The 12,324-nt window shown below is 36.1% G+C and overlaps 1 protein-coding gene across 3 annotated transcripts in view; it reads right to left on the bottom strand.

Moving 5' to 3' along the window:
• The window catches only part of LOC131038054 (uncharacterized), a 64,270-nt gene that overhangs the window by 36,718 nt on the left and 15,228 nt on the right, over positions 1 to 12,324 (bottom strand). For all 3 annotated transcript variants that reach the window (XM_057970347.2, XM_057970346.2, XM_057970348.2), the window contains exon 3: positions 3,347 to 3,553. In XM_057970347.2, the coding sequence (XP_057826330.2) occupies positions 3,347 to 3,553 (207 nt within the window). The remainder of the gene's footprint in view (positions 1 to 3,346; positions 3,554 to 12,324) is intronic.

Genomic DNA, 12,324 nt, shown 5'->3' on the forward strand with positions numbered 1-12,324 from the left:
TTGATGCATTCACAGAGATGTTGATACATGAGCAATCAAAGTTGAACAAGACAGGGATTCTCAAGTCTTCAAAGTCTCAAGTTTTGGTGGCTAATAAAGGGAATCAAAGCAATCAAGGAAAAGGCAAGAACCAAAAGCAATCTAAGCCAAAGCCACAACAAGATAGAGCACAATCATCCTCTCCACAATAAGGTGATTCTACATCCTAACCTAAGGAGAAGCTTTTTTGTGCATATTGCAAGAAGTCGGGACATGATGAACACCATTGTTACAAGGACATTTGATGAATTGAAAAATCTTCTTAAGAATAGAATCAATTTTCCTTCTAGAATGTCTACTTCAACTTCTTCTTCCAAAGAAAAGGAATTTGATAAAGGAAACGATCACACTTTTGGGACAAGTAAAGGACAAGCTCTTTGTGCTACACTACAAGTCATGATTCAAGGAGATGGCTTCTTGATTCGGTAGCTTCTCATCATATGGCATTTTCGCAATCTATGTTCTCTTCATTTGAGCCTTGCAGCATGCCACCGATACATGAATGTTTTCTTCATTTGAGCCTTGCAATCTATGTTCTCTTCATTTGATCTCAAATTCATGAATGTGATTGGGAAAGGATCTATTGCTATTGGGGATAACTCCTTCGATGATGTGTTGTGTATACCTCATTTGACAAACAATCTTCTTTCCATCTATCAAATCACTCATGGGGCAAGAAGGAAGACTGTAGAGTTCACACCTAATTCAGTTATCATTAGAGACTTGGAGACTAGAGCTATCATTGCAACTAAGGTGGTGGATCATGCATCTCGGTTGTACTCCTTTTCAGATTTTGGTCCTATTGATGAGGTTGATTCTTCACGTGATGATCACAATTATTGTGTGGATTCTGATATGGAGGAGAACTTTGGGTATTTGAACTTTGGTGTTCTCACATGTGGCCCAGTTCATGAAACTAGCATTTCATCTCCTCCTAGTGATATCACATCTACTATTGCACCCGTTGATGCAGATGTTGCTACAGTTTGGATTTCTTGTGATTCAATGCAGCAAGATATACCTTGTCTTCCAAATTCAGTTTCTTAAAATGACTATTTGACAGACATTGCAGCTTTGTTTGTGGAATCCCACATTGCAGATTTGGGAGACATTATTGATGATATTCATCTTCTCTTTGATGAAGATGATCCTTCTTCAGTTGTTGCGAGGAAACTCTCTGGCCCTCTTGTTCATTCTCTACATGATCATTCTTTCGAGGTTGACATGATTGTGGATACTTATGTACAGCATTTGGAGGAGGTCTCTTTATCCTTAGTGGAGACACTTGAGTCTTTGGATCATGTTCTCCATTCATCTTCACTAGATCTTGGATTGTCCTTTTCAGCAGTGTGGACTGGTACACTTGATTTGGAAGGGGCAACTTTCAGCATCAACATGGGCACACTTGAGCAATTTTCAGAGACTCCACCCATCTTGAGTTTTTTTCCTACATCTTCCCTTCATGATTGGGGAGACTTCATGGATACACCTCTTCTTTTGTTTCTTCCTAAGGGTTGGAACGTTGTTCGATAATCATGGAGCAGCTTCTTCATTCAGTTTTGAGCTTCTACCATCGGTGCACATTCTACATTGAGGGGGGGCTACTTGGTCTCTCATCTTCTCTCTTATGGGGGTACTTTTTCCTCACATTGGGTATTGTCCTTCTCATTCTTCCTTGAGAATTCTTGTATATTTTCATCTCTTTTTTTTGGGGGGGGGAGTTTTTTCCACGTGGTTTTCTCCCTTTCTCCGTTTGTGACTATTGTATTGCACTTGTACATGGGTACCTAACATTGCCTAGTAGTCAAGACCCATCTTGCATTGTTAGCTTAAGTCTACATTCCCCTAAGTTGCACTTAAGGGGGGGTGTTGGTGTAAATTACGTCTCATAATTACACTTTACTTAAGTTGACTTAGGGTTATAAATTTCATAGTAGTTTGCATATGAGACACTTAGGGAAGTGTGCACATAGTGAAGTTGTTTGTAGGAGAAATTCCACCTTTTGTGGTCTTATCTTGTTGTTTCATTCCACCTTCAGTGGGTGATCCACCTTTTGTGAGATACTTTATTATTTCTCCTACCTACCCTCACCTACCCTTGTTTCTCATTGAGCCACATGTCATGATTGTGTGCTCACATATCCATATGACCTTGCCTTTATAAAGAGGCTCATCTTCATTGTATGTAATTTTTTATAATCCAGTTGATGGTATTTTGCATCTTGATTAGAATACAGTTTATTCTTATCAATATTTTGTCTCTCTTATTGTGCTATTCATTGAACTCTTGATCTTGGCTATTTTTGACAAATTCTTACAATCTTATCTTCTTCGTTATCACTCTTATCCAATTTAAATAACATGTTTGTAATCTTATATAAGGATGCTTTTGTATCTTATTTCTTAAATTGATTGTTTATGTTCCATATTTGTAATAAGTTTACCCAATCTACAACAAACATACTACATGGTTTCTACCTAGAAACAACCCTGAGTAAACTCTGGGCTAACAAACCTTTCATTTAAACTTCCATAGCTCAAAATTTTGAGCCATTAAACTTTTCACTCTACATTCACCAAGATGTTTTTGCCATCTAAATTATACCTGCAGACTTTTCTAAATACATCTCACACTAAAACTAAAATTCATTACCCAAATAGTGTCCACTCTTTCAAGTTGAACTAAACCAAGTTTTGATACCAAATGTAAGGGTTTTAGACAATCAATATACAAACTAGATATCAAATACCTATCCAAAAGTCTAGTACCACTCAAATATTAACTCAAACAAGATCACAATAAAATGATAATTTCTACACATTGATGTCTACAATGAGGTTTTGAAAGAGTTCCAACATATCCTCAACAATTTTCTCATATTTTCCCCAATGCCAACATTCAATATAAAAACCAAAAAGGAGTATACACCTAAGCATCCACTTGTCAACACCCAAAAAGGTGTTGACAAGGAAAATGAATGCCTCCAATCTGAAAATACAGACAAGAAAGAACTAGAAACAATACTAAAACTACAAACCTGTAAGAGCATATCAAATTAACTACATTCTACAATAAGATGAGAAGCATATTCTTCAAAACATTAGCAAGATTAGTCTAATCCAAGCCACGAAAACTAGATACAATATTTTCCGGTAGACAAAAAAAATTCATTTAAAGCATAGTCCAGAGTTCCCAACGGTAAATACTATGAGACTAAAAGGATAAACACTAAATAAAATCTTCATTTACCATAAACATTACATTCTGCATTACCAAAAATCAAACAAGGAAAGGGAAAGTAGTAACCTTCTTTCCCCTGAAGCTCTGATTGTGAAAAATCCATGTGGGCTACATTCATAGGCATTACCTCCTCTTTCTCACCACTATCAGTAGCTTTTATTATCATATTATAAGAAACATTTTTATTTTCTTTCTCATTCAATGATGATATGCCTGACGGAGGATTTGAATGCAGATCCTGGTCATCCTTTGTCACAGTTACCGCAAAATCATCTGTCAAGAACATCAAATTTATCAAACTTATATTTTAACTGGAAATACTTATCATTACAGTACTATGTATCTTGAGTGAAATAAAAAGTCTCAAAATAGAAGAGGAAGATGCATTTCCCAAAAGTGCAAATAATACACAACTAAATAGAAATAAGTTAATAACACAAAAGCTTATTGGATCTTGAATTACTTTTCAATCTTCCAAAGCAAAACACAATTTTTTTTCAAAAAATAAAGCAAGCACATGTGAACAGGCATAAGCCTCATGCACACAGCAGTTACATTGATAGAGCATACTTACAATGTCAACAAACTGACAATGTATGAGAACTTATCAGCAGCAGCAATCTTTCATGAAGTTTATACGTATAGAAATTAAGTGTATCATTCATCTATCTTGCACTACTTACGAGAAAATGTGTAATATAAACTTTCTGCTGCAAGAGATATGAAAGCACACAAAAAAGATATTCATCTGGCATCCTCATGGCTACAAGTTCAACCCAAAAGTAACTCCAATAGAGAAATGATAGTCATATCTTGAAATCAAGCATCAAACAGGTCAAACAAATGTTAGGACGAACCCTGACAATTTGAAGCGTGAATAGTATTGAAAATTAGACATGCTGTTTATGTGTCTTAAATTACATTCCTAGTTTATAACTTCCATATATGATCATTTAGTGTCATTAATAATTTTATAATTCATAGTTATCTTAAGAGTTTCATATTTCTATCCATAAGGCTGCAACATCTCTTTCCAAATCCATGCCTAAATATCTTTTTCATTATTGGCAGTCAAATTATGCAAAATCTAGAATATAGGCAACAAACTTTTGCATTCTATTCATACATTTTGGTTTCATATTCTCCATATCAAGTTTCAGAATAGACTAGTTTCAATTGTATAATCTCTGGATCTACCATACTAAGCAATTATGTTTTTGTCCTCAGTAGGATAGGACCAGTTTTTGGACAAGATAAATATGTCATATCCTCAAAGCGCTTAATGGTTTCGGTAACAACATATAATTATATCTTAGCCTTATACCATCCCTTACGTAGAAAATTGCAATCCTGATACCCCTATCAATTTTGCATTTGATAGGTGAATATTAATGGTTTTGGTAACTATATAAAATCATATCTTAGCCTTATACAATCTATACCTAGAAAATTGCAATCCCAATACCCCTATCAGTTTTGCCTTTGATATGCATATGGTTATCAACACTACTTGACAAATCTTGACCAGCATGCTTATTCTGGGAAATAATTATTAAATTTATTTCTTAGTTCATCAAACTCTACAGGTGTTACTTCCATAAATAAGTCATCACTGTTTGCTTAACTTCCATGAATAGAAAATACTCATGCTGTGATAGTTTCTGAAAGCCATAATCAATTTAATGCATGATATTCAGATTTACATTATTCTAGTTGGCAATTGTAGTATTCCTTAAGAATTAATTTTGTGTTTTTCCTTACTTCAAGAAGTATGCAAGTTTCCTGAAAGGTTGCCATTTACCAACTCAAGTTGTCTGAGTGTTCTCCAATGCTTTTCAATCTCAGAGAAAAATCAAGGATATAACTGTTTTGTTCTGAGCCTTATCCCATTGACATCACAAGATAGTACTCTTTCATAGTGATTTTTGAGGATGTCTGTCCCTAATTGCATGATAAATATTAAGGCTTGCTCCCAGTTTCAGCCCTTTATTCTTTTATAGCCAACAGTTTTTCTTCTCTCAATGATTTGAAACTTATCAGATGTATACTCATATGACGATGACAGATGAATCATGCAATGAGGAATTCCTGAGGGAGAGTAAAATGCAAAATAGGTGAAGAAGACAAAGAAATGTCCGCAATTAGATGTGAAGGTAAACACACACACTTATACTAAGGGTGGAGGAGGTGGGGGGGAGCAGGCGTGAATCAGTGTACACCAATTTTCACTTATTACACTTTAGCAATCATAGAGCAATAATCAAAAGCACCCACACAAGTAAGACCTAACAATGGAGAGCAAAAGATGCACACACAATTTTGTGTGGAAACCCTTGTGGGAGAAAACCGCATCAAAACCAACCCACGAGAGATACCAATCCTTTTTGCTGAGCACCAACTCAGCAAGAAACACAAATCTCTTTGAGTGAGGGGCTCCAACCTCCAGATCTCATAAAGTAGAAGGCGTACCTTCAAAATGCAAAGCAATTATAATGTTGTTGGATCTACCCTAATTCCCTTCAAGGTCTTCAACAAAATCTGCTCACTCCTTCACACAAATCTGCCTTGAACTTCTGCTCTCAAATCTCCACCCAGATCTGCAATATGATATTCAAAATATGCTCACAAATCTGCACTAACTTCACATGAATCTCCAATGATCTTCCCTCACAAATCTAGCATGAGTTCACTCCAATGTTACTTCACAAATGACATTAATGAAGTCCCATAAACCTGCTCAAATATTTGAGAAATAAATTCTGCAATAACCTTTTTCTTTTTCCCTTTCCTACACCAGTAAATCTGCTCCAAATCAGACCAATTTTGCAATTGAATTTACGGTTAAATGACCTCCAAATCTCCTCTATTTATATCCAAAAAATGCCTCTTCAAGCCAGCAGTACCTCTTCATCCAGGTCAGCCAGCATGGTCATTTGATTCACTTCACCAAGGTTGGCCATCAGCAAATTAATATTTATTATTTTTAATATTGAAACTCTTTCCCAAAACTTGGGCACTTGTAATAAAGTGGTCGGCCCAATTGGATGGGGCACACACAAATTATTAAATTAAATTCTGCTAGTCAAAGAGGTCAGCCCACTTGCTATCCCATGATTGTATTAATAAAATATTAACATAATTACCCTTAAACAAAGGCAAACTTCCACATAGGATTTTCATTAATATTCTGCCTTGAGATTTAATTCTTCTACTCTTAGGAAGCAATAATGTCAACTCGAGAAACACCTTCATCTTCGCATTCATTTCTGCTCTTATTAATGACACAGCTGCTTGACACCAAAGACAAAATAATCCAACAAGATGCCTATTAATATGTTTTTTGTGAGTGCTTATAATTTGGGCGGGGCCCATAGAACATTAGAGATAAGGTTTGTGACATGAGATCAACAACACTTTGATTTTTGAAAATTATTCACTTTTTCATTTCCATGCAATGGAGGACGCCTAGGAGTCGCTTGGACATCTCAAGGACATCCCAGAGCCCCCAAGCTGTCCCCAAACCAGGGAAAGTCTTGAAAACATCCCCATGTATTGAGCAGCACTGGTGGAATGGTAGGAGGACATCCCCTCCAAATCCCCATGTCACAAGAACGTACCCATTGCGAAAACATGGGGTGCAGGGAGGAGGGTCGTGGAGAGTTGCATCCATTTGGAACACTAATTATAATCATGTATAGCATTTTTTCCAAAATCCCTTTATTCTCATGAATTGGTCTATGATATTTTATGAACAAAAAGGGCAAAGGTTATTATTTTATTATTTTTGAGTTGCCATATTCTGGTGTTGCCCTAATTTCTCATTGAGACTCTATATGATAGAGCTTTTGCTGTCATTTGGAGTATGCTGAAGTTTATTCTTTTCTGATATTTCTCTTTGATTGAGAAGAAGAAACTTTGTTGGGGTTCAAGAGATTGAATGTGGCTAATCTCTGTAATGTCCCCTTTTGGGGATATTCCTGATTTTGCCCAAAATACAATTCATTTACAAATAGTGTTCTAGTACATAATTTGCAATTCAATTTAGAGAAATTTGTAATCAATTAATATCAAACATTAATATCAAGGATCTATGGTCATATACAAATAATTCTTATTGAAAAGCATAGTATCCTAAATGCATTGAATTCAATTCTTAGCATATTTCAAATACTCAATCGTAGCAGGAATTTAAGGAGGCCTGGTAGGATGCATGGAGACTTTCCTCACAATTAAACCCAAGAGCACCGAACAACCAACCAACAATTCAACCCCTTGGCCCACAAACTAACCAACTTGGGGTGGGCTACTTAATTGAAGGATGCCAAGATAGTACTTTCTCACAACTAATCCCAAGAGCGCAAAACGAACAACCAAGTTAATTCAACCTCTTGGCCCACAAGCTAATCAGCTTGGCGTGGCTACTTAATTGAGGGAACCAGCACTGCTGCATCTCACTAATCCAAGATATGATTCCAATCACTTTATTAAATATTATAGATGGCTGCCTTGTTTTCTAAATTCAACTCAGACTCAGAATTCTTATTCCAACGATTTTGATCCTTCCACTTCTTATTTAATCTTCACGTATCTCTCACTTTTCAAACCTACCTTTACTGCTTTTCAAATCTGCATATATCCCATTTAAGATCTGCATATATTCTTCTTCGCGATTTACATATGTTCCTTCTTCTATATCTATGTATATAATATATTCCTCCTAAATCTGCTTAAGTTGCTGAAATTCAAACAATGTTACTTTTCAGACTTTCCCGATTCAATGGACAATCCTCTTGATTGATCCTTTATTAATGATCTTAAGTACTGATTATTCCCATTCCCTGTCTTGCATATTAATTCCCTATTCCCTTTATACCTTCATATTATAAAGGGGAGACACATCTCTTTGAAAAGAGATATTTATTTAGAGGATCATGTCTCCTAATCGATGCCTTATTATTCAAGACAGATCTGTATTTCTGATTATACATCAAATGCCTATTTCCATTCATTCAATGCCTTCCTCAAATGATGCTCCCCTCCCTTTATACCCATCACAGTGGAAAGGGTCATACCTTTTGGTCATGAAGCCTATTTCCATTCATTCAATGCCTTCCTCAAATGATGCTCCCCTCCCTTTATACCCATCATAGTGGAAAGGGTCATACCTTTTGGTCATGAAGAGATACACCTGTTTGCATTGAAAAGATACACCTGTTTGCAAATGCTACCCTTTTCATCCAGTCATTGCTATTCTAAGGTTGTTGTTTAGTAATAATAAACCATCACTTAGAGATGAATGATGTTTAATATTATTTATTCCTAGCAAATTTCTGACTAGAAGGCTCGCAGAAGGATTTTGATTCTTTTTCTTTGTAAGGCTCTCCTTTGAAGAATTGTTGCTAATAATTCCCTTTGATTAAGTCGGCTATTGGTGCTCTCTTAATTTCAGTCGGGCCTAATTTACAAATTTCATCACCTAGGTTAGTTTACAAGGTCGGCCATAGGAATTTCCATTAATTCAACATCTGAATTTCATCTATTAAGGCTACAATCTGTCATAAAGGGCAGGGGCATGACAATCTCAAGCACTGGTTAAAACATTGGGTTCTTATTGTGGAGGCCCCGGTTCAATTTTCCATAAGGACATCTAAAGTGGAATTCTAAGTTGTGACTCTTGGTCTTCCATAGGAGGTGGTTTCTAAATAAAGGTGGATTTCTAAGCAGTGACTCATGGCCTTCCATATGCGATTTCTAATGTGTTTTGCTCGTAAGGAGCTTGTATTGGTCTAAATGCTCGTATGAGCAAGATATTTGTAATTGATAGCCAATTCAGAAAGAAAACTATTTTTGGAAATCAGTTTCAGTGGTGAAACATCTACCCCAACTGGTATTTGATGGAGGTACCTCAGAGGTATTTCACAGTACTTTCAGATTTGAGATATCTGTGTGTTTCCTTCAGTGACAGGCTCGCAGAAGATATGTCTTTATCATTTGAAGGATTCTGAGGCAACATTGATACATCTATCCTTAGTGTGGGATTATTCTTATTTCTTGGTGTGGAATTTCTATAAGTTTTGATGTGGAGTTATGACCCTTGCTTGGTATAGGGTTTTAACCTCTATCTTCAAGCTTCCAGGTGGTTCTGTGACCTAGTTCTTCGCATGAGACTTTCCCTTGTTCTGGTGTTGGGGTTTAGTCCTCTTACTTTGGCGTTGAGGTTCCCTCAGCTTGGACATAAGCTTTGGAAAAGATTGTGTGGACGTGGATTGTGTTTGGAGATTTGCTGGCTGCTTCATTTCTTCCATACTTCTGATTTCAATCTGCTCTTTTCTTCAGGGGTCCTTTGCCTTTGGAGGCTGCTATACATTTAAGGACCACTGCAAACTCAGTATTCATAGCTGCCATTGTTTATGAACTGTTATTTGTAACCCTTTTCCTGCAATCATTTTCGCAGCAGTAATAGAGATCATATCAGATTGTTATCAGACCTTGCAAGATTATTTCCATCAAATGGAGGTCAGATTTGAAAGTTTCAGTTCTGTCTTTTAGAATCTGCTATTCTTTGTTTGGGAAATGTTAGTGGAATTGGTTACTTTCTGTGCATGCATTCAAAATTAAGTTTTACATGTTTAAAACACAAAACCAAACCACAAAACAGTGAAGGTAAACAACTGAACACACCAGAATGTTCTCAAAACATTTCAGTTCAGTAACTTTCAAGGGGTGTATGCAAACTGTTTGACAAAATTACTCTGAATTGGGAAGGCTAAAAATTTGTAGCAAACAGGGTGGTTTATTACAGTAGTATCTGAGCTTTCAATTTTCTGCCAGCCTGTTGGTTGTGGTTGTTTATTCCGGTCTTCAATTACATGATAGTTTCAGTGGCTTATTTTTCAAACCACTCTTGATTGTTGCATGACAATATTGGAAAGATGAATACTGCTCACAAATCTATTTCTAAGTTGAAGCAAGAACTCCCCAAACTTATGAAGGACCTAGACATCAATGGGTACCTTAAAACAGTGATAAAATCCAAACATAAGGAACAGTCTTCAAAAAAGATGTTAGAACCAAAGACAAAACAGTGATAACTCTTTAATCATGCATGCAACTACTGTGGCTGAGGTTTTGCATGAAGAAAAGAACAAAACAACCACCTTGGGTTTGAGTTAAAATTTCCCAATGATGTTGGTCCAGATGGATGCATATTGTATAGTTATACGGAGCCTTTGGACAGGAGTGTTTATAATAAAACAATGCTAGTGAGTTTGGTAGTAACTCTTTCACAGAGTCTACCACTCATGAGGAGTTCAGTGAGTACATTTCTTCTGAACAGGGTGATGAGCTCCTTGACACTTGGGATCCGGCGGTGTTAGCTTCTAAATATGATGAAGACCCTACATGGGATGAATTTCCTTTTGATGAAGGTCTTGAAACAAAATCAGATTTATCTTTCCATGGGGCTGACTTTGAGCAGATGTTTAGGGACTTTGATTATTTGGATCCACAGTATACAGCTGAAAATGATAATGATGATGCATAGGAGATTTGGGACAGCTATGGAGTCATTGATGAGAGGAATGATAGTTCTGATTTTGGTATTTCTCATAGCAACAATTCACTTTCACTGCAAAATCAGTTTGCGGTATCGATTGATAAACCATTGCTTGAAATGGATGTTGAGAAGATAATTGATAATCCTTTTTTCAGTTGGATGATGGAACAAATACTGGCTGCAGCATTGCACTTGGTGAAAATAGCAAGGCATGGGATTCGGAAGAAGATTCAGAACTTAAGTTGGAGTATGGTTTTCAGCTTTGTAATGATTTAAGTTCACTTTATGAGATGAAGTGGACATTGGAAAGAAAGAAATAAGAGATTTAAATGTTATTTTATGAGAAAAAAAGGGCAAATATTATTATTTTATTATTTCTGAATTGCCCTATTTTGGTGCTGCCCTAATTTCTCATTAAGACTCTATATAATAGAGTTTTGGCTCTCATTTGGAGTAAGCTGAAGTTTATTATTTTCTGATATTTCTCTTTGATTGAGAAGAAGAAACTCTGTTAGGTTCAAAAGATGGAACGTGTTTCATCTCAAGCCTTTGGAGGACGAAAACTCTCTTTGGAAATCAGTTTCCACGGTAAAAGATCTACTCTAGCTGGTATTTGTTGGAGATATCTTATAGATATTTCACAGTTCTTTCAAAGTTGAGATATTTGTGTGTTTATCTTCAGCAATAGGTTTGCAAAAGATATTCCTTCATCATTTGAAGGATTCAAAGGCAACATTGATAGATCTATCCTTGGTGTGGGATTATTCTTATTTATAACCTTTGCTTGGCATGGGATTTTAACCTCTATTTCATGGCATGAGAATATCTTCAACCTTTGGCATGGTTTTGTACCCTTGTCTTGGCATGAGACTTTCCCTTGTTCTGGTGTTTGGGTTTAGTACTCTAACTTTAGCCTGGAGATTCCTTCAGCTTGCACATGAGCTTTGAAAAAGATTGTGTGGACATGGATTGTGTTCGGAGATTTGCTGGCTGCTACATTTCTTCCATACTTCTTATTTAAATCTGCTCTTTTCTTCAGGGGGTCCTTTGCCTTTGGAGGCTGTTATACATTTAAGGGACCGCTGAAAACTCAGTATTCATAGCTGCCATTGTTTATGAACTGATATTTGTAACCCTTTTGTGCAATTTGCAGCGGTAATAGAGAGATCATAGCAGATTGTTAACCAGACCTGTGAAATGTTATTTCCATCAAATTAGGTCAGATTTTGACGATTCATTTCTCTCTTTTTAGAATCTGCTATTCTTGTTTGGGAAATGTTAGTTGAACTGCTTATTTTCTGTGCATGCATTCAATACAAATTTATATTTTTAAATCACAAAAACAAACCACAAAACACTAAACAAATCAGAATCTACTTAAAAGATTTCAGTTTAGTACCTTTCAAGGGGTGTATGCAAACTGTTTGACAAGATTACTCAGAGTTATGAAGGCAAAAAATTGTGAAAATGAGATTCACTGGTAAAATAT

The sequence above is a fragment of the Cryptomeria japonica genome, chromosome 2 (assembly GCF_030272615.1).
Source record: "Cryptomeria japonica chromosome 2, Sugi_1.0, whole genome shotgun sequence".
In the NCBI taxonomy this organism is placed as follows: domain Eukaryota; kingdom Viridiplantae; phylum Streptophyta; class Pinopsida; order Cupressales; family Cupressaceae; genus Cryptomeria; species Cryptomeria japonica.